Source organism: Homalodisca vitripennis, chromosome 1, assembly GCF_021130785.1.
Source record: "Homalodisca vitripennis isolate AUS2020 chromosome 1, UT_GWSS_2.1, whole genome shotgun sequence".
Lineage (NCBI taxonomy): Eukaryota > Metazoa > Arthropoda > Insecta > Hemiptera > Cicadellidae > Homalodisca > Homalodisca vitripennis.
In genome coordinates this window covers 156,997,795-157,022,625 of record NC_060207.1, presented here as the reverse complement: position 1 = coordinate 157,022,625, position 24,831 = coordinate 156,997,795, and the positions used below count along the sequence as shown (strand labels likewise).

Below are 24,831 nucleotides of genomic sequence, written 5' to 3'. Positions count from 1 at the left end.
TTCTGTACTTTTTGGAAAACAGTATTGACGCCTTTGTATTTCTCTACGATATAACAAATAAAGAGATTGATTGATTGATTGATTGATTGATTGATTTCTGGGAATGAAAAAGCAGACACTCTGGCCACGATAAACTCTTGAAAGACTTTTGGTAGGACCAGATGGCCTGTAGAGTAGCTTTCTCATACAGAAAGCTTTTGTAAAAGCTTGGGAAAAGAGGATCAGATCCGAGATATGAAGGACTCAAGCAATCAAAAACGTTTCTCTTCATATGCTAAAAGTTGGATTACACTGAACAAGGAGGATATACAACTACTACTTGGGATGCTAACAGGACACGGCTCCCTTTGAAAACATCTGATGAAGGTGAGTTTAATCTAGATTGATGAACTAAGACTCTACATAGAGGCAGAAAAATGAGCGGAGCACATATGACTAAAATATCCTGCTATTTGTAAAACTCCTACTGGTTTATATCATGAATGCAAAGGAAATTACAGAAACTCAGGGTCCTAATGTCTTTTTAGGACTAAGTGCAGGGTTCTAGACTCTTTTTTCATAAAAAATAAATAAAAAAGGTATGGTAAGATTCAGCTGGTTTCATATTTCCTGTGATCAAAAAACAAATTATGAAACAAATATCAAAGTCAGTGGAATCAGTAATTAATTTAAACATTTTAAAATCTGCACAGCAAACTGAAAACACAATGTAGAGCAACCTAAATGGCATCAGTTGACATTCAGTGAACAAGGAACCCTAGTAAGCAGTACTACGGTGGCAATACAATGAAACAGTACTTACTTCTGAATATGCCTCGTATAGTGATTAAAACTAATATCTAGAAATTCCAAGGTTAATCCTGAGCAGAATAATAAATGATATAATTTGAAAGATCAGGTAACTAGTCAATTTTAGCCAATAACAAGACCAGAATAAGCCTAAGTCAAGTCAGTTTATATATTAACTAACTAATACCTAACTAATTGATTTAAATTCCAGTGTATGAAAGAAAAAAAAGAATCTGACCTTAGAATTAATCAAATTTAATTATAGAACTTCTCTTACAACACCTTTACTTCACAATATATAGTAAACACAAACTATAGTTAATTTTGAACTACGAATCTAGAATAATATCATCTACACCTTTTTCCAGGAGCACATACATTTTCTATTTAACAATTATAATATATTGTAAGCTTTTACTCAGTGCTGATTTAGCACACATTGTTATGATCAAATTCATAGAACAGTACTTACCCTATTTTGAATCAAATTCTTTTTTAAAAGGATTTTGTTGTCCTCTCTTTGTATCTCTGCTTCAATTTTGAGATCTCTCTCTTTTTTCTTAAGATCGGCATTTTCTTCATGTAGACTTTTCCAAGATTCCATTAACACGTTGATCTGGAATAGATATTTTTTATATGATTTCTCACAATTTTTAGGAATCAGAATGGAATGTACAACAGATAGAAAGATAAACAATACACGATAAAAAATTACATTTTATATAAGACTGATATAAGACTTGATTTATAATTAATTACTAATTAAAGAGTAAACAAGAAAATTATTGATTAAGAAAAACAAGAAGCAATGTAATTCAGTTCATTTTATTTGTCCTAAAAATTGGCTAACCGTTCACAAGATTTAGAAGGATTTCCATTGCAGTTCATAAACCTGGTACATTAAAACTTATGCCACTGAAGCACCTGGTACCATAAAAGCCACAAGAATGTTCAGTACAATAAACTAACTATAAAAATCTTCAAAGCTCTTCAGAGAGCTTCTGCCCTTTGTCAAATCCATGAATTTAGGACTTCTCAGGCTCTGAGAGCTTTCACCCTCCCAACCTCTAACAGGCTCGATCCCTGGCACATCTTAGTCTCTGGGAGGTCTCCCATCTACAACCTTTTAGCCTCTGGCAAGTCCCAGCCTTTTCGTGGTTCCTGGCCTCTGGTAGGCTACGGCTCTGTCAGGCTCTGTCTCCTAGCAGGATTTCCTAGCCTTTTACCTTGTATGGTGGAAAGCAGGATTGAAGGTATAAATGACGTTTCCGGCAGAATTCCCTGAATCAGTGGCGTCACAATATTCAGCACCTACTGGGGCCGAGTGCAAACTGAGTTGGGCCCATACTGTCAAAAGTTGTATTTCCTTGCTGCTGATCTCACTGCCTTATTTCATTGAATGTATAGGATGATTGTCCAAATGATGTTTCCATTTGTTTTCCTATTGATGTTACAAGTTCGGCCCCTGTAGTAGCCGGCCGCATATACGAGTAATGGCCTTATCATTATTCTTATTAGTTATAAATATTATTTACACTACCACCACCCATCCAGTCTTTTACTGTAGAGAGACTTGATAAGCTTCAAAGCACTTCCCCATGCACAGGCCTTGTTTTTCAGGGCATGTTTCACAATGAAAATCAGTTTTGACATTTGGTTTTCCATTTGTTTGTACACTTCTTTCTCTTGGAACAGTTGACATTTGCCTTCTGGTCTCTGGTCTTGAATTTTTCCTAACTTGTGAGCTTCTTTCCTCAATCTTTACTGACCTGGAGATTTAGGAATATTCAACGACATTTAGGAGAGGAGGTAAAAGTCCTTTGATCACTTCTAATCGAAAATTATATAGTGTCATTGTTTAATTTTGCATGTTATGCAGTTGATGTGCATTTGTGAAAATCGTACGTATTGTGTAGACAAAGATTTTTTGTACCATCTAAAGGTTTTACAGTACTTTCAAATGGGTTGTAAGCCATCATCTGATCATCACGAAAAACACCACTCATATGAGTGTTATACTTCACTATTAGAAGAGGTTTAGGCTTAGTATGATCTCTTTAGTTCACAAAACCCGTCATGTTATTTTGTGTACAGTCGAGATGTATAAGATAGTTCTCTTGTCTTTTCATTTCCCAACCATCACAATTTACGTAGCGTGTGATTGTCTCACCTTCCTTCAGAGGTGTAAACCTTGTAGTTACTCCTTGAGGTGTAAACTTTCAACCAACATGTAATTTCCCTGTGATAGTTTTTTTTTTTTTTCAATTAATAATTTAGAAGCAAGAGCATAGTTGTTATAATAATTTTCAATATACACCGAATGGCCTAGCCCAAAATAATCCTTCAAAAGGTGTAAAATAACCTTCTCTGTACGCCCTGCACCACCTACAGTAGTCTCTGAATTGCCTGTGTACCTGAGGAATCTTAGAATAGATTCCTGATGCTCTGTCAATGTGTATAATTTGAGAACAAACTTGTACCTTTTACCATTTATGTATTGACGGAGGTGCAATCTTCCTCTCCATAGTACTATAGCCACATCAAGAGATTGATTTTTTGAGGGTAGTAAACACTCCATTTTGACATTGAAGTAACTTACAAATAATTGAATCTTATCTATGGCAGTACTGGGGTCAAGAACATTGTCGTTTGTTTAGCAAAACGCATAAAGGATAAGAACCTGTCCCTCAACTTAAAATTGCTAAAACACTTGAAATTGAACAAATAATGTATTTTCCAATAGTCTTGTATTTGATTCATTTGTACTTGATTCATTTTTATTGTGCCTATGTGCATTAAAATGCATAAAAATGTCTTTGGCTCAGGAATAGTGATGTCTTTCCATACATTGATTCTTGATTTCAGTGTCAATATTGGTTTACTGTAAACATCAGTGAATGCATAAGAAAATAGGAATACATAGGAAAATATCATCAAGTAGGAGTGTGAAAAATCTATTGGGAACTAACCCCAGGGACTGGCACTAACAAAGATTCAGTTCTTAAAAATTCATAGGTTTCATAACTGCTGCTTAAATACTCTAAGTTGGAATTTCAATAACATTAGACTCCTCATCACTTTCAGAATGACCAGATGAAGAATCCGAGGAACAATCACGACTCTTTGTATGAGGTACACAGAAACATTATTCTCATAGTTTTGTTTATTGTTGGTGTGGACGGTACTTTGACCAGACGGAGGTACTTTGCACTGCAGGATCCATTTTTATTTTAAACAAACACACACACCAATAATGTACAGAAAAAATTACACAATAAAAACAATACATTAAACACAAAACATTCAAAGATTACACCAGGCTCCTATTGAAACTGAACCGTACCGCATAAACGCATATATTTTTTAGAAGTTTAGAGTTCCTCTAAAAGACAAGGTATTTTTAAAACTTTCATATTATGGAAGTTAAGATTTAAATGTTTGTTCATACAGAGTTTAACTGGTTCTGATCTTTACATATAACCTGTAAGCTAATACAGTTCAATGACAAAAATAATAAATCGGAACTTTGAAAATTTTGAATTATTATAAAATTAAACAATAATAAATCATTAAAGTTTACCAGGTTTATTATTAAACTTAAATTTTAGACATTAAAAACCATATAAGAAGTGCTTTACTACCACTGAATCTGTTTTACTACAGTAAATTGTGACACCCCAATGTGACCAGTTTCTTACTTTTAATTTAAAATAAAAAAATAACTTATCTACAACCTAATGACACTCAATAGAAATTTCTGTGATAAAATTAGAATTTAAATTAGGAATTTTATAAACATTTAGTAATATTTGAAAAGTAATCAATTGACTCTAGCGACTCGTAACTCCAAATATCTAATTAACTGATTACTTTCAAACCAGTCCAAAAACCATGAGACTTGTAAAGTTCTATATCTTCAAGTAATATTTTTGAACTCAATTGATCATCAACCTTTTGTTAATTTTCATTACCAACATGGAACTTATAATATTCTACATTAAAAAAATTATCTTCATAATTTAAATTAAACTACTACAAATTGGCAAACACAATGTAAGGCTTTCACTACAATCTACACGGAAGACACTTTCCAGAAAATAAAATGAACTGTTTTCAAGTTGACCCAAACAACTTGGGGCTTGATAAAGCAATATCACAGTTTCTTTGAAAAAAACATTGAACTGCTACAGATCCCCACTATCCTCACCTCGTTGTTAACAGCAACATTCTCTCGTATGACTCTCTGTGTTGTGGTGGCAATGCGGATGTCAGTTGTGGTTTGAAAATCCAGCGATAATTGTAGTAATTTATTTTCCATGTCCTTCTTTAGCCTGAAAATCACTCAACATGATAGTTTATATCTAAAAATAGTGTTATAATATAAAAAAGTGGTATACATTTGATGGTACATTTTATCATAAAAATGAGAAATAAATTACTCACTCATCTTTTCCAACTATAAATTTTCGCTCCACTTCATATAGTGCAATTTTATGCCTCTTTTCTTGTTCCTCCATTTCTTCTTCCTGCCTTGTAAATTTGTTCATCAGCTCTTCTCTCTCCCTGCGGAACTCCTCCAATGAGTTAAGTTTGCCATCTGACCAAAAATATGTTGGGGTTATAAACACTTAAAGAAAGAGTGTTTAACGTCTACATTTTGTTTATCTGCTATTAAGAAGTAGTTATTAACAAACTGATTTAAATAACTATAAGCTAATTTGAATAAAAATTTCTTAATTTTAAAACTGAGGTTTGAATTAGCTTCACAGATATTTTTAAACTAAATTAATACTACATTTTTCTTAAACAATAATTTTTAAAAATCTGTAGCTTTACAGGAACAATTTAGTATTCACAAAAAATGCTTTTATGTATGTATATAACAAATACTATACAATGTACTAATTCATATATGTTTTGTATTTAGTAAAATATCTTCTAAAATGATTCAGTAGAAATATTTTAAGTTTAGAATACATTATCAAATGCAATATTTTCACAGTGAACATTTTAAATAAAATTATAATGAATAAAGAATATATTGTTCATTATTTTAGCAGTGTACAATCATCAAAGTTGACAATAGCAACATAACTGTAATAGTTTTTTCAGCTCAGTCAGAGGAAGTTAGATTATGTGATAAGTGAAATATTATTAATTTATTCATATGGGATCTGCAATCTCAATATCTGATATGGAGTTATACTCAATATCTCAAAAAGGGGTAGGCCTACATCATAGTTTTGTTAGACTTTTTCAAAGTTTGGTCTGTAATATTCTCCTAAGAATCAGCAGCCCAATAAACCACAACCTGGATGTTAGTTTGTTCTATTTTTTAAACCAAAGAGACTGTGTCATCTTCAATCAGGGTTCACAAAAACTGCTTGCGGTTTTTCAGATTAAGTGATTGCAACACACCATGGTCCTTTGGCTGTAATAAGGCTGTAACATTTGGAAGTAAAAATTATGCTTTAATTTCACTACTAGAAAGTTCTGTGGTATTTGGGTGTGATGGTTCATAGACAATCAAGAGAATCGCATGTGAGGGTAAATCATTGTCATTAGTGAATTTTTGGACACAGGGTACAAACTTGTCATGAACCCATTGTGTAAATAACTGTCCGACCATCCACGCTTTTTTCTGGTTCCTTTAATAAACTGGAAATGACTTCATATTGATGTTTTTAAAAGCTCTAGGCAAATTTGCCCATCAACATTAGTGGGAGGTTGCGGTTATCAGAAGCATTAGAACATGCCATTAATTTTACTCCATCTTTGCTCATTTTTAAGCCAGGAGCACGGGTTTCCTCTTTAGAGCTCAACTCTTTGTAGGCAGTGCTCCTAAGTTGAGGCCGGTTTCATCAGCATTGTAAATTTGCTGTGGAGAATAATTTCCTTCCGATATCAAAGTTTCAAATGTACTCACTTGTATTCAAATGTATTCCTTTGCTGCATCATGGTCAGAAGAAAGTTGTTCTCCTGTAATTGTCGACTGTTGTATTCCATGGCGCTTCTTCCATCAATCTAGCCATCAAGTACTACCATGGAAAAATTCACTGCCATTCAATAATTCATTCAATTAAATCGCCTTTCTTGAACAGTAGACCCACTTAAAGGAGTTCCTCTCTCTCTCTCATGAGTCTAAGTGGTACAGAAGACTTTATAGTCCTAATTTCGCCTCTAATAAAGACATTTTTCATTCCTGGGAAAACCAAACAAAAAGCATTTCATCCACTTCATCATACTGGGATTGCTTCGCTGTTTGTCTATTTTCAAGAGTCTAGCCAGAAGATGTAGCACAATATTGTTCAAGCTTTGCACGGTTTTTCCCCAGTCACAAATTGTAGATTTGGTAACATTAAACTCTGCAGGGAATTGAATCACACTTTCACTCTCATCTAAATGCTTTAGGATGTCTAGCTTGTCTTTAAGAGTAAGAGTGGTACGCTTTTGTTTACTCACCATAAAAACCAGCTCTCACACTTTTATTATGCAAATAATCACAACAGTGGAATCGATGTTTGCACTGAGACAACAGATGGCACACTGCTGACCACTGCAGACTATAGCACAATGTGCAGCTGCTCTATAAGTCTGTGTGTGTATGTGTATTGTTGGTATGCCAGGGGAGGGGTAGTACAGTCTGGTCTGTAGCGTGTGGACATGTGCAATGTATGCTCACGTTGCATAACAATAGAACTCTCACACTACAAAAGTGAACTGCGATGTACTGTAACTTACTACCTGTGCTTAGGATTAGTGGGACTCCACTGTGTTTGGTTTCCAATCATATATTAGTTTGGTTTAAACTAACTTATTGGTACTTATTGGTTTTAAACAAATAAGTAACAGCAATGGCCAAATACAAAATAATTGAATAGTCAAAAGTAAGGGCTCTGTGGTGTAGTGGTAGCACACTCACCCAGCAAGAGAGAGATCTGGGTTCGAGTTCCGGCAGAGCAAGCTCTTATTGTGATTCAATGTTTATTGAAATTAAATTAGCCCATTGCCATTCATACAAATTTAATGAATTAAAATAAAAGTCATTTGACAGGTATTTGGTCTTCCAATAATATGTTAGTTTAGTTATTGAAACAAATATGTAATAGAAATGGCCAAATGCAAAATAGTTGAATCGTAAAAAGTAAGGACTCTGTGGTGTAGTGGTAGCGCATTCACCCGGCACAGCAAGTACTTTTTGTGATATAATGTGTATTAAAATTATATATAAATAACATTTTGAACATTCTAAAGTTATGTAGAAATTTTTCTTAATCATGAGGATAATTGGAATATGCTGATTTTGTATTCAGTAGCACCAAGTTGTTTGTGCCAATTGTACAGGTTCTATTAAAGATTCTCATGAATTATGAATCAGTCAGTAGTTTACACACTTCTAAATCTTGAACTATAATTTGCTACTGCAGTGAAATGTAATTTACACTTTGTAAAAAATCAATTAAAATCTTTGTTCAAATGTTGAAGATGAGCTTGTATTGGCTACTACTAATTTAATCACTTCATTTAGAAACACAAACCAATACTTAAAACTTTTATTTTTTAAGGCCTTTTGATAGCAAGGCTATTTTCGTCAGATACACCACAACAGTAAATACAAAAAGTAAATTTGTTTTTAATAATAGTCAGACATAATGTGATTTTAATATTAATTTGTCATGTGTGGAGTAATGTTTTTGTGATGTGTCTGACAAAGATAGCCTTGTTATCAAAAGGCCTCACAAAAATAAAAGTTTTAAGTATTTGCTTGTATTTCTAAATGTAGTGATTAAGTTAAAGTCTTTATATCACACATTGGCTGTATCACTCGTTGATGTTCAAATAGGATGTTGAAATTTAAAAAAATCTTTATATTGTTTATTTATCCTTGGCTATGTCAACAAATGAGTTGTTGACATATAAACATTATGGATAGGTGCAACATGTGTTGGTGAATAGGCTGCTTGATTTATCAGAACAATTAAAGTATTACTAAATATATTACTTAGCAGTTTTATTTCAGAGTTGAGCTGTTCATGCATGCTCTTAAAATCATGTTCCATGGATTTGATTTTCTCCTGGAATGCTGTCTTCTCTGCCTCTCTTGTCTGAAACAATTAATATGTAAATTGAATACAGAAGATTGCCTACAACAATATTAATGTTCCGGCTATTGATACCAGTATACGGGTGCATGTGTTAAACATAAATACAAAGTATAAAACTATGCAACTAAAATAACACATTCATCAATCCACGATTTTACAAATAACATATCTAAATGAGATGCATAATATTATGACAGGATATTTACATATCATGTCTTTAGTTGTTTTTAATTTTTAAATAGTCTACTATCCTCCAGAATGTGCTGTTGCATTGAGCTAATATTTATGGGAACTCCAACCTATAATTAAGAAAAGGAAAAGGAATGTGTGAAAGAAATACAAAAAAGAATATTGTCAAATTTTATATTTCGTAAAAAATCTTACCAGTTAAATTTGCTTTTTTATTTTTATTTTATTTTATTGTATCAATAAGTTCATCCATTACTAAACAAAATTTTAAATGGTTGCCTAGAAAACCGATCCAATAGCACAACACTGAATCACATACAAGTATCGGCAGCACCCCTGGTCTTGGCTTTAAATTTGTTCCCATGGTCTTTACAGTGTGTTCAAACATTCAAACCAGAGTTGTTAAAGTTCATGTATTGCCTCTTAAACAACAGTTTTCGTTTACATTACAAGCCATGTATCCAAAAGTGTAGCACAAATCACTGAATAATATGATAATTGATTTTTATGTTTTGCTCGAAGATAAACAGTTTTTTAAGCTTTTAAAACAGTTTAAACTGTGACTTGCTAGTATTAACTTAGTTGTCATTCATGTTGAATCAGGTGATTAAGAAATGTTATTTCGGTTGCAATAGAATTGTCAACTAAGGCCCAGAGAGTTATTTTATTTTATTTATTTCAACAGCTATCCATTACAATTAATGCATATCTTAATATAGGATCCTAATTGATACTAGAGTAATAAATTTTGCTATTGATTAGCTATCTAAAGTTGATTACTTTCACAATCACAATATATAACATAATTCTTAAAGCTCAAAAGGATCAGCATGTGGACTGTCAGTTGTTTTCTCCTAAGTTTAATTATTTAATTGTGACTGTACCAGGACACCCCCTGATGGTTTCCCCTTGAGGTTCCCCCTGATTTTAGTTTTACTTGAGTTATTTATGTCATTATCACAATAACTATTCACTTCATTCTTTATAAAAGTTTGATTTTAGTGATAACTTTCTAACGTTTAACTAATTATATTTGAAGATAAATCATTTTTACATTTCATAATTAAATATAAATAGGACATATTTTAGTAATTAATTGACGTAACAGGACACTATGTTTGAGAATACTGACATATTGCAGAACTATAACACTACAACTATCAGCTGGTGAATATAGCAAGCAACACATATTGCTGAGTTGGTTCATAACATTCCAGATAGGGAGAAGCATTAAACAACCGGGTAGTTAGATTCAACAGGAAAAATGTTATAAGAAGTAAAAATATGACACAATAAGTCCAAATCTAGGTTTTTTCGAGCTTTAACAGACCGGCATGGTCAGATGTATGGACCATATCAATTATAGAAAAACGGCAAATGAAATTTTTAATTTTGACTTATAAACAAAATTTGTATGATTTGTATTATGTACCATTGTTCTCTAGGTCATTATGAACAAATGGTATAAATTATAGGTAGAAGAATAGTAAAATATTTGTTTTTAATTTTATAAAAATGATATGTAAATTACACAAAAGCAGCATTAGGGTAAAGCAGCATTAGGGTAAAACAGCCTGTCAAGTCAAGTGTTAAAAAGTTGATCGCAAAGGTTAATAGGATCAAATTTTACCTACCAACAGAAATTACATTTAGATATTTTTATGAAATGAAATGAAGAGGTATTGTATATTACAGTACATACTAGCCAATGTTGAAAGAGGAATAAATGAGTTTTCCAATGGGGAAAAAAGTGGTGGCCCTGTGGTAATGTTTTGCAGCTGTTCCTAAGCTTACTAAGAGCAGCACTGCCTCTGTATGGTTTACCTGTTGGAGAGCCACCAGCCGTTCCTGCAACTCTGCAATTTCATCAGCCTTTGATTGAAGCGTTCTTCTGAGGTAAGCAATAATATCAGCCCTGTCCTCATCCAACTTCTGAAGGCTCTTCTTGACGTCTTCATTTTCTGATTCTAGTTCTGAACACCGGGATCGTAATCTGTATTTAAAGAAGAATTTAAATTGGATATGAAGCAAGAGATTACTAAAGAAAAAAACATGTATTTGAATTTTATTATAATAACGGTTTTTTGTGTATCATGTGAATGAACCAAAATCTAACATAAAATGTTTTAGAATTAACTTTACAGCTCACCCTTAGTTATTTTCATTTTATTTGTTTATTAGTTAATTATAGTTCACTTATGTTGCATATAAATATATCATAATTAGCTTATCAACTTGTGTAAACACATGTAGACATTATTTTATTATTACAGAAGAAAAGAAGTACAGTCTTAAATATTACGAGTACATCTATAATATTCATGACAGCAGAGTTAGTAATTGTTACTTTTTACAGCATGGGAAGCGACAGAGCTCTCACTCCCACACAAGAATAGGCCTTCCATGAACTAAAGGATGTAACCCCCGAGTTTATAGTAGGGTTGCCTTGGGGTGTTAAGTTAAGGGCTGGACCCTACGCCTTGTGGGAAAAGTAATACTTTCACCTAAGGACAAGGGCCCAGAGCCATTCTCCTCAAATTAGTCCAGTTTGAAACTCGCTAGGGTAGAGAGCAACAGCTTTCTACATTTCATATAGTTAAGGACAGAGGGCAGCAGCTCTCTGAATATCATTTTGCAATATAGTCCACTTTATTATTAGTTATGTTTCATGGTAGTTAGTGTCATTTTCACATACATCCAGTTTCAAAGATACTAAAGTGTTTTTATTTATAGACAATTAATATTTCAATACTGAAAGCGTACCACACGCGCCGCAACATAGTCTTTCGGGGATTCGATAGAACATTATAGGTAGACTATCATAGACTACAAGTGTCATCTGTGCGTGCATAATCGGACTTAGTGGAACATATGTCAACAAACAGTGTTGTGTCCAGTGATCAAGTACTTTTGCGATTCTTGGTATAACACCTATGTAAGTCCATTCCAATTTCTATTCCTTATAGTTTAAGGAAGCAATCATGTCAGACAATTTGAAGAAATTTATGGCCAAAAAGTAGGAATTAAATCTAAACTTACTAGATTTAAGATTTATCTAGATAAAATAGAACTAAATGGGGACGTATCACAATTAAAAGACAGATTTAGTGTCTTTCGGGATTGTTTGTCTGAGTACAAATCTGTTCAGTCTGAAACAGAATCAGCGGACTCTGATAGCAATCATGATATTGAGAGAGTCCTTGAAGGTCTATACTTTGAATTGTTAGTTAGGTCATAGGCTCTTCTTCCAAAACAAAATTCCGATATGGCTATATACTTGTCTCAAAATTCTAATGTAGATACACAACACTCATTACCCATACAAGTTAAACTGCCGACAATAAACCTGGCCACCTTCAGTGAAACTTATGAATAATGGCTACAGTTTTATGAACTTTTAAACTCCATAACAGATGACAACACTTCACTTTCACCAATACAGAAATTTCACTATTTAAAATCGTAATTGCAAGGTCCAGCGCTCAACGTAATATAATCATTGGAAGTATCAGCATCAAATTACACAACAGCCTGGACTCGAAAAATAGATTTGACAACAATCGTGTCATTGTAAATAATTACATCTTATCCTTGTTTGATGCCATACAACTTGAGAAAGATACCGGGGCAGCATTGAGAAGTCTGTTGGATTTACTTAACAAACATTTGAGAGCACTCAAATGTCTTGTTCAACCAACTAACCAGTGGGACACACTTCTTATACACATGATCATTAAAAAATTAGATATGACTACATTCAAACTTTGGGAAAATCAACTACTCACTACACAATTACTCAGCTTTGATCAGTTGACAACATTCCTAGAAAATTTAATTTGAATCATAAACAATTGTTTATGAGCAATACAACATGCTGTCCCTTATGTAAAAAGAGCCATAAAATATATCAGTATGACAGGTTTAAAAAAATGCCACTCTTATTCAGGCTGCAATCATTGAAAGATTTAGCAATAGGCCTTCCATGAACCAAAGGATATCACCCAAGTTTATCGTAGTCACCTTGGGGTGTTAACACGTTCACAACTGCTTATTTCCTGACTATTTTATTTACCATTTAATTTTTCAATAATAATGGCAAAACACTGTATCTTTATTTAATGGTCTAAGTATAACGATAAATATTTATAGGCTTCACTATTCTGCACAAAAAGATTATTCCCATGTTTCTCCATAAACATGAAATTGTACCTAAAACATTAATTTACCCTAAAAATTAAGCAATAGTGAGCCCAACGAGGCACATGATAGTCTAAGGTATTTATTTAAGCACAGGGACATATTGAACAAACCACTAAGACAGCAACCAATAAGGAATGTATGTTAGTCATTTTCATATAAATTCAATTTCAAAGTTACCAAAGTGTTTCATTTAAAGACTAATTAATTCCGATACTCAAGGTGTACCATGCGCCACAACAATTAAACTGATATATGATTGGACTAAGTGAAATTTTTGGAAAGAATGAAAACATCCCGTTTAATAAAAATAAATTCAAGAAATTTCCTTGGACATTTTCAAATATTCCTACATGTATTTACGTATATTACTTCAAACCGTTTAAGAAAAAAACTGTTACACTACTTATTTGTCTCTTCTACAAAACATTTTGTTTTAGAAAAAACCATCCATTTTAAACAAATACACAAAGATATTTTTCTTAAAGCAATCTTTTACCTGGCAAGTTTCTGATTTAAATCAGTAATTTGGATTTCATAAAATTCCTTGTCAACTTCTGGTAAAACTTCTTTGTCTTCTTTGGCCTGCTTCTTTTTACCTCCTCCTTTTCCTTTCTTTCCCATGAATTTGTTTTATGTCAAAAATTATTATAGATTAATATGATAGTCCTATAAAATAAAGAATAAACAAATAATTATCATCGTTGAACCATATTACAATATTTAGTGCAGCACAGGTTTTTACAATTCTTAGATGAATACAACAATAATCATATTATGTATTGTAGCCATATAGTGTTTCCTTACTTACACAATTCATGAAGTGATATTTCATCACTCATATATCTGTGACACTTATGCTTCGTTTGAATCAAATTCAAAGTCCACCAGATACATATTTTGATGATTACATAGGAAAACTTCATTGCCAAAATCTGTTTTATGTAATGTAATAATAAAGCACAAGGTAGGGAATCAATTTGGAAGGATTCATGCAAGTTAAACCTCAAGTGACAGGGAAAGGTTGTAAGGAATATCCTGGTACAGAGACAATTTTTGTTGGGGGTAAAAGATTGAACTTAAACATTAAAATGTATAGAATTTTGATTAATGTCATTATGAAATATTTTGCTCTCAAAGTAAATCACATTAAAATGGCAACCAGTGGTATATGAATAAATTTATGAAACAAGATTAAACACCACTCAATGGTGGATTGAAAGTATGCTATAGAGCAGTCAGAACATAATTTAACTTTTAATGCTAAAGGAAAATAACATTATAGGTGAGTAATGGGGAAATCAACATTACCATTCGGTGAAATACATTTTCCGAGGAAAAATTTCTGTGTGGTTAAGATTACCTTAAATCTAAAATTTACTCTGTATAATATCTGGACATTTATTAAAATCAAGTATTTTTATAAGTATAATAAAAACGTTTATTTATTTCCCTTCCATGATAACCATGATAACAAGAATATATATGTACTATATATATATATATATATATATATATATATATACAGACAGTATATAGATTTCTTTGAGCATGTTGATATGGCCAATTTGGTAAGGGCACCACAAAGCACATTCAAGTATATAAATAAACCGAGGATCAGAAGAGAAAAATCAGTGACAGAGGAGATCTTCTGGTTGAACGGTAGTTGAACCCCAAGAGTTGACTTGCTCTGGAATAAACATGGGCTAAGTGTTTATGTGGGCTGAATTTAGGAGTCATGTTGACTCCCAGATCCTTCATCTTAAATGCTCTCTTCTTAAATATGCCATCTATATGGTAGTTGAAGAGTAGAGTAATATTGCTACTCCTGAAGAAAAAAACTTGACATTTAGAGATGTTGAGGTTCATAGCATTAGAACTGCATCAGTACGCCATATTAGCAGTAAACTCTGAAGGACTCAACATTGTGGACCGTAGAGATCATCATTGGCAAACATGAGGTAGTTGTTAGAAATGGCGTACTGATATTCATTAATAAATAGATTGCAGAGCAGGGGATCCAAATGTGATCTCTGGGGAACCCCTGACAAGAATGGGAAAGGCTTTGAGAAGCTCCAATCACATTTCACAATCTAGTTTCTGTTACGAAGATAATTACCAGCCAGGAAAGCATAGAACCCTGAACGCCATAACCAGCTAATTTTGCAATTAATAAATTATTATAAACCCTGTCAAATTTGTTGTGTATTTTAATAAAGTTGGTACAACCATCTGTTGAATACAAAAATAATTCAACAGAACAACAGAATTAATTAAATTCAATTTTATTTTTTATTAATTCAATTAATATTGTCATCTACAATTTTAAGCAATTTTTTTCTTATGTACTAAAATCTATACATTTCTTATTTATTACAATGACTCTCTACAGAATGATACGCTATTGTATAGAGAAATTTCCTTCAATTATATTTTATTCAACATAACCTTTTTATTTTAAATGCATTTTTGTTTTACACCATAACATTTTATATATGGAGTAATTTACAAAAACATATATACTACGTCACACAGGGAAATGTTTCAAAACTTTTTACATTTACAATAGTAGTGCTAAAATCTAATTCTATTTGTAACATAATTTGATTTGGAAATTATTGTTTTTTAAATCCAAACTTCCTCATTTCCTATTTTTTGTATAAACATATAATCTACTATACTTTATATATTTACATTATATATTTTGTGCTATACAAAATGGTATACAACACTAATAACTATAGACAGTAAACATATTTTCTATGAGACAAAAACTTTCACAAAATGGTAAAACAACAGGGATGGTAATCATATAATCATAGCTGGTCTATGGTTTGATAATTTATGTACTCTTCTTGATGTAGAATCTACAAATGCATTACAAAATATAACGAGAGAAAAGATTCCACCATAGAAAGAGTTCTAGTAAGTTTGTTTTATTTAGGTGGCAGAAATAATAAATTTCAAATGAATACATTGACTGTTACTAGAGTTACTACCTATAGGCCTACTACAGGTGCATAAAGAGAACTTGTGTACAATTGAATCACTTTACATAAAAAGCTAGTCCCTATAATGTACTAGGAAAATGATAATTTAACATTTTAGACATGTTTATCACTTATGATCGTATTTTGTCTGGCCTAGAGTTTATAACCACTGTTTTAGGAGTTAGCTTTTACAGGCTCAACACTCCCTCACCACGTCAGCAGTCTTCTATCATCTCAGCTGAAGACTATCAACTCTTCATCCACAATACTAATACTCTATTTAGTTTGTTTGATAGTCAGCTTAGTTTTTAATAATGTTTATGTTAAATAACTGCATTTTTATTTTTACTTACAAGAAATGAAACATATTTATTAATATTTCAACTTGTAGCACTATCAAGAAAGTACATACTAAACTAGAAAACAAGTTCAACATTTTAACAACACTCAACTTATACAAACTTTTTTATTGTCTGTAACTGGGAACTGGGAAAAGTGTAACATCAGTAAAGTTATTTTATGGGACCTAGAGTTTGATTAGTGGGCCCGGTTTTTTATATCGATAATAATAGGAAATATTGCATAGTTTATTTTTATTTTATTCCAACAGTAAAGCCAATAAGTATACACACAATAAATAACAAATGATAAACTAAAAATACATAACAATGGATGACAAAAAAATATAGAATATACTGTAAATTTAATTTAAATATTTATGCAGGAGCATTTCGGAAGATAGCAAGAACTTTTCTTTGAATTTTTGAGCAATTTCATTGAAGAAATCACTGATATGACAGAAATATTCTCCAGCCTTGTCATTCTTGCAAAGTGGACCATAGAAATCATAACCACGTGAGTAGTGACATCTGCCGAACAGATCAAGTGACCAAGTCCTTGATGTAGTACAGAAATCCATTTGGGAGAGGAGCATTGAACAGTTGAGCAGGCCGTTTATCAATTTGGCCAAAAACAAGATATTGGCAACTTCACACTTAAAGATCATAGAGATAAAGATCCAGGAGGAGAAGCTCAGCCTGAGGTTGAGCAAATAGCACCTCCCTAAAACACAGTCCCTGATGCATCCACACCAATCTTAAGTGCTTCCTTGGATAGTTTAAAGCATATTAATCAGACCAAGCTAGTAAGGGGACCAAACGAAGTGCACGATGGCACGGTGAAACTTCTTCCCCTCCATCTCCTGCCACGACATATGTTCACAGCGCATGGCTTACACATGAACCGAAGAGGTAAAAACCGGGTTGCTGAAATGATAAAGAATCTTGCCATGAAGAAAGTCGTCGAATTCGAAGCTGAAATTCAAATATCAACCTCAACATTACATAGTGGAGTAAAACCGACAACTATGCTCATTCCAAATGAAATCTACAAACAAGTGGCAGAAGAAGTAACTGCCAGTCAACAAGTTCCCCCAGTTTCTTCAAACTCCAACAACAACAGGAACACCATTGAAACTGCCTCTGAGCTTTCTTCTAGAATTACCATCTTGGCCGAACTGGAAACATCATCCTCAACTTTAGAGTCAACACTATCACCAGAGACAAATATTAATGGTGCTTGTAGTATTAGTTCTAATTTTTTGTCCAAGACAAATCAGTTAAAAAAGCAGGTGTAAAAGTTAAGAATATTTCTCCCAACTTAAAACAATCTGAGTGCCATATAAAATTCTTATATTTAAATGTGCAAGGTTTGAATAACAAAATACAAGTCCTGGACAGTTTTATCAATGACAGTAATGATAAAAGTAATGAAATTTCATTTATTTGCTTATCTGAACATTGGCTCAAGGAAGGCTTGACTAATGCAGCATGCCCACAAAATTTCTATTGTGCAGCAGATTTCTGCAGGAAAGATACTATTAGAGGTGGAACCTCTGTTCTCATTAACAAAAAAATTAACTCCAAAAAAATTGATGTGTCTCGTTTTTGTTCAGAACTAAACTTTGAAGCATCTGTGGCGGTTGTGGATAGTCTTAAAGTTATAGCAGTTTCAATTTATCACTCCCCTGCAGGTGACCCTAAGAACTTCTTGGAAGCCCTAGATGATATATTAACTTTCATTTCCTCTTACCGTGGATATTCAGTCGTAATTGGGGGTGACATGAATGCCAACTTTGACATAACAACGTGCAGGAAAACGTCAAGCGAATTTTTAAATATTTTAAGGCAACATAATTATTTCTGTGTCAATGACAAACCTACACGGGGAAATCATTGTCTTGATAATATTTTTTTAAATTGTCCAGACAAATTTATCTCATGTAACATCTTTAATTTTCCTTTCTCAGACCATAATGGCCTTATTTTAAACATACAAAATTATACACCCTCAAAAACTTTCCGAAATTTAAACGAAAACAACCAACAAATAATGCCTTTCATAATCAGTTTCCCACAGTCATCTACTGATGAACTAATCAATAGCCTATTGTCACACGATTGGAGTATCTTACTTTATAATAAAAAAGTATTGTGCGCACAAACCTTTTTTCAAGTCTTTTTTTCAGTCATAATTAATAAAATGGAATTTTTTTCCAAATTAAAGAAACAAAATTTCTCTGAGACCAAGATGAAAAAAAATAATAATGAATGGTATACAAAGGAACTGGCGCAAATGAAAGAGAGGCTTTTGTACCTGCACAAATTAGTAAAAAATTCTGCCTGTGATAGGCTTCACACACACTACGCTGATCTGAAAGGAATTTATAAAAAGTCCATAGAGGATGCAAAATTGGCACATAATGCAGCGAAAATAGAAAATAGTAAAAACAAATGTAAGACTGCTTGGAACTTAATAAAAGAAAATACAAATAACTTTCCGTCTCAACCAGACATAAATATCACCCCAGATCAGTTCAACAACTTTTTTATTAGTTCAGTTAAGCAAATAAAGGATAGTATTGCAAAGCCCAAATATTGATAGTATGAGCTTTATTATAAATCACCATATTGAAAGAAAAGATTTTACTTTTACAGAAGTCTCAACTGAAGATGTCACTAAAGCTGTCAAAAGACTTAAAAACTCAGAAAGCAAAGATATTTTTAATTTGTCTAATAATTTGTTTAAAAAAATTTGTCATACATTTTTGAAGCCTTTAACTGTATGTATTAATAAATGTTTGAATGAAGGGGTTTTCCCTCAGGAATTGAAACTGTCAAGATTGTGTCCAATTTTTAAGAAAGGGCCTAGAGATCTACCTGAAAGCTATCGCCCTATATCAATTGTACCGGTACTGTCAAAAATTATAGAAATCTTAGTACATGATCAACTTGTTGCCTATCTAGAAAATAATAACTATCTTAATTCATCACAGTTTGGCTTTAGGAGAAATAAATGTACCATTGATGTTGTTGACACATTAATTAGAGAAGTCCTTGATGTTTTTGAGGATGGATCCTTTGCTCAAGTCACTCTCTGTGACTTGAGCAAGGCATTTGACTGCGTTGAACATAATGAACTAATATTGAAACTTAACTATTATGGCATTACTGGTATTTCTGCTAAGTTTTTTCAAGAATACTTAAAAAATCGGAGGCAAAAAGTTCTTATTAATGGAAGCTGGTCCAATGAGTTAGTGGTTGAGAGTGGAGTGCCCCAGGGTTCAGTCTTGGGCCCCCTTTTATTCCTCATCATCATCATCATCGTCAGACGTTTCCGTTCTCACGGGTCGTCGTACACAGCCTCCTCCACTTTAGTCTATCCTTCCAGGTCTCCTCTTCATCCACCTGTATTTTCGGTAGTCCCCTTCTCTCTATGTATTGTACCAAATCTTAACCTTAAACAATTGCCGGGTCGTTGCCGTAAATTTCCATCCTTTCCGAGGCTGTTCTTATTTTTGAAAGCAATGATCTTCCTACTGCTGTTAAGGCCAAATCTCTGTTATATGCAGATGACACAACCTTTTTAAATAGTCATACAGACTTTGCAGCATTAAAAGACCTTGTGAATGAAACAGTCGAAGAAGCTTCATTGTGGTTCAGGTCAAATGGCTTTTTATTAAATGAATTAAAAACCCAAAATATTTTATTCACCTTAAGACGAACTCCTCAATATGATATAATAAATGATTTCTCTTCTTGTGTAAAATTTCTAGGTATTTTTATTGATAAAAATTTAACATGGAATCCTCATATTGAATATATTTCCAAGAGATTATCCCGTGTAATTTTTTTACTAAGACGAATAATGAAATATGTGCCTGAAAGCTATATAAAATGTGCTTACTATGCATTTTTTCAATCTATAATAAGGTACGGTTTAGTAATATGGGGTAATAGCACTAAAATCAATGAAATTCTTATCTTACAAAAAAAGGCAGTTAGGGTAATAGCACAAGCACAACCACTGGACCATTGCAAACCACTTTTCATAAAACTAGAATTGCAAACTGTTATTAACCTATATATATTTGACTCAGTATTATACATTATGAAATATATTCAATCTCAAACTTTTAGCAGAGATCTACATAGCCATAATACCAGAAATAAAAATAATATTGTAATGCAACATTGTAGGCTAAGCAAAACCCAACAAAGTCATATTTTAATTTCCCAAAAGATTTACAACAAATTAATAGGTCTAGTTAATAAGTATTCTGTAAATATTTTTAAAACTAAGCTATATAACTGGTTAATACAGAACCCATTTTATGAACTTTCAGAGTTTTTTAGTATTAATGATATACTGTATATTTCTAGATTGTCCAATTGCATATTCCAATTTGTTAATCTAGTGGTTTAAAGCTTTCATCTGTATACTGGAATTATGTTTTATTTAACATCAAACCTAAAATATATGTACAGTATTTTTATATTTTTATATATTAGAGTAATATCTCTTTTGACTATGCCACTTAGGTGTATTTATGACTTTGTCAATGCATTTTGTAAAATGACAATAAATATTATTCTATTCTATTCTAAACATGGCTAGTATACTACAGGAGCTGACCTACAAAGAATGAAAAGTGTTTTTAAAACAGCAGGGCTCGTCATGACATGAGTTTATCTTGTGATGAATCCCAACATCCTGAGTGCACGTCGCCATAAATTATAAACATGCTCATTGAAGGAGAGATCAGTATAAAGGGTAACATCCAAATTCTTTAGACCCTACTTAGTGGTTGAATCAATTCTAGTTACACTCATTCATATAGTCAATTGATACTGATTAATTAATAATTAATTTAAGTATGTATGAAAGTAAACACATTTTAAGATTGTAAAGATGATACCTCATGTGACTTAATTATGTCTGGCTGGAACAAGTGTAGGCCACTTATTGAGTTTTTTTGGTGTGATTGATTGCTATTGAATTATTCTAAAAAACGAGGTTGACAACGTTCTGGACTGCCCTAGATTACTTAGCAATATAGACTTCAATTAACAGGAACTAGATCCAAGAATATCCAGAAGATTCCAACATCTATGTTCAGCTATTTAATGTTTACTAATGTTCCCTGACAGAGGCATAGGAATGTAACACATTTGTTTGTTTTCCAAAGGCTTATTCACTTAAAAACTAATATGTAATTATTAAGAGTAAAACACAAGATGATGTTGTTAGCATAAGCCTTTAAAATTAAAAAAAGAAACGGCAGATTAAACCACAATAGCAATAAAGGGCAGAGTAAAATAAGCGGTTTATATCACTTATTACAATCATCGATACCTTATATGTTGAATAACAGAACTATGGGTAGGGTACGATTATCGGACCTGGTTTTTTAAATCGAAGAACGTAGTCTTCGATACCTAATATTCACATCTCAAATCCTAGACTATCAATTGATATAAAAGTATATTTATATAGTCCTCAATAACAATCATATGTTTTAAATTAAAATATGAATTTAATATTTACAGTGATCAAACAAGTTATTATAACAAAAATTAGGAAAACTGAAGACTACCATATTTGCTCCTCTCACAGTTACAGTTGTTTCTTTCCCACAAATTTCACATAATGGGGTTTTTGGTACGAGTCCAACATGTTGAAGCCACAAAAACAATATATTTTATTTATGTTTTATCATCTTTCAAAGCAATAGTTCAAAGCGTGTAGTTTTCTAAAATTGACTGCCATTTTTAATAATTAAAATTACTTATGTAAAATTGAAAAATTACCCTACGTGTATTATTTTAGTGTTTACAGCTGTTGATATAGACTATTTAAGTTAATAATTCAAAATAAATAATCAGTATCGATTGATTATATCGATGGTTATGATTAAGTAATATCGATTGCCAATTTCGATATAAAAACCGGGTCCGCTTATCGTATCCTACCCCAGAACTATCAATCGATAACAACATATCCAAAATACTTAATTAAAGTAACATGATTCAAATTAATAAAAAAAGTTTAAACAATTACGTAATGTTATAAATAATAAAGAAACCATAACCATTAATCAAAGAATAAAATTAAGACAGTTGACAGGAAAAATATCATTTAAATAATAAAGAAAATCTAACAACAAAAACGTGTTGAAAAACCGAGAAGGTAAAAAGACTCAGTAAATAATCTTTAAGTGTTATTGTGTTTAGTTTTCTAAAGTGAACTATCTTTTTTATTTAAAAGAAGTTACTTATAGAACAAATTGTGTTTAGAATATAAAAATGACTGTACATACAGTTGGTACAGATGATTTAGTTACTATATTCAAAATAATTACTATCGGTTGATTATATCAATGTGTAAAATAATTAAATATCGTTTGATAATTTTGATATAAAAACCGGGTCCACTTATCATACTCTACCTGCAATAAATACAACAAGGTAATATGATAAATAGTAAATTTTGCTTAAAAAAAAAATTAAAATGCTACTAAATTAAGAAAATCATACATTGAATTTTCATTATTTGCAAGTTAAGTTATTAAAGGATTCAGGCTCTCCAAACACTTTTATAGGTAGTTTTAGTCATAATTTAGTTATTATTTACTAAGAGGTTCAGTAAATTATCATTAGGCTACCTAAACCAAATTCTGATAGTTACTAGACCTATTTAGAAAATTAAATACAAATAAGTTTCTCTTCAAATACTTGGATGATAATTTTCAGATTGAGAGATAATTTGTCTATTTTTATTCATGTCTATTTTAATAACTGGATTTAGGAGCTACTTATAAATAATTACACATTCCTTAGTATTAAACTTACAGTAGGTACTCTCAACAAAGGTTAGTAGATATTATAATGGAAAATAAGCTTCAACATTTTAACAGTTCTAAATTTATAAAACTTTTACTTTTATAACATTAATGTCCGATAGCAAGAGATGAAGAGCTGGGGAAAAAATGTAACATCAATATCATTGTTATTTTATTCTCTACCCTCACTCTGACGGAATGTTCACTAAATTCAACTGCAATTCAAATTTTTGCACCATGGAAACTGGGTAGCAAATCAAAATAAGGAATTTCATCCGCTCAGACAACCAACATGAGAAAAATGTAGAAGCTAAACATAGAGGATTGAAGATTTGTATTAGACACATTGGAGCTATTAACTATAACTTTTATTTAGACGGGATGAATTACGAGTCTCGAGTTCATTCGATTCTCAGATAGAGAAAACAACTAATTTACTATTGATCTTTATTAATATTCCTATTATATCCTGTAATGTATCGTATTAATTGTAAGTTTTACTCCAAACAAAACATTGACAAAATGTTCAACCATATAAGAATTTATGTGACAGGACATAGATGTGACATTTTCGACCAAGAGAAAGACAAACCATTGTCTTAAAACACAATATGTAAAGTATGTAAGGAGTATGTAATATGTAAAGATTGAGGAGGCTGCTAGTAATGTAAAATTATGTAATTTTATTGACACGAGTTCACTACATCTTACACATTATACTAAATTTGGACTACACTTAAACAAATCAGGTAAACATTTTTTAGCCGAACTAATTCATCAGTCTTTAAAGGTGAAAACACCCACAATTGTACAAAAAGACATCCAAACACCAGGACAAACATGTAGTAAAAGCAAAGCTCCTTCACCGGAAAACAACTCCACTTTTTTAATCAATAAACCCCTCACACTTCATGTGGCAACTAACGATCCATCAGCTGACATTATTCTACATAACATCCATGCATCAACACCTAAAGGTTGGGACACACATAACCGCACCGTGCCCGACACGTGAGTCGGCCGGGTATCGGTGCGGGCTCGGCTCGGTTACCGTGAGGCCACACATTTCCGTATGCAGTCCGAGCGCAACAATCTCACTGTTTGTACTAGAGCATGTTTCTTTTGAATTCGAAGTGACAGATACTTAAAAAATATTCGGAAGATTAAGTATTGCTGGAGATAATTGTTAATTTCATTGTTGTTATTTTTATTAATCGCTGTGGTGAATGAAATATTGCAATGCTACAGTAAAGCTTTGTACAATCAGCTAGTATGTACAATTTGTAAATATCTTTATCTTGGTTATATGTTTTATCCCTATAATTCTTGTTCATTGTGTTTCATTGCAGTGAATTTTGGTCAAATACACTATAAACAGTAT

The 24,831-nt window shown here is 32.1% G+C and overlaps 1 protein-coding gene across 1 annotated transcript in view; it reads right to left on the bottom strand.

Annotated features, from left to right (window-relative positions):
• The window catches only part of LOC124374599 (cilia- and flagella-associated protein 157), a 35,888-nt gene extending 12,200 nt beyond the window's left edge, over positions 1-23,688 (bottom strand). Inside the window, exons 1-7 of the mRNA XM_046832789.1 lie at positions 23,461-23,688; positions 13,780-13,949; positions 10,908-11,076; positions 8,792-8,894; positions 5,233-5,386; positions 4,997-5,120; positions 1,262-1,405 (exon numbers count right to left, since the gene is read on the bottom strand). Of these exons, the coding sequence (XP_046688745.1) occupies positions 1,262-1,405; positions 4,997-5,120; positions 5,233-5,386; positions 8,792-8,894; positions 10,908-11,076; positions 13,780-13,904 (819 nt within the window). The 5' untranslated portion in view covers positions 13,905-13,949; positions 23,461-23,688. The remainder of the gene's footprint in view (positions 1-1,261; positions 1,406-4,996; positions 5,121-5,232; positions 5,387-8,791; positions 8,895-10,907; positions 11,077-13,779; positions 13,950-23,460) is intronic.
• Between the last annotated feature and the right edge of the window lie 1,143 nt (positions 23,689-24,831).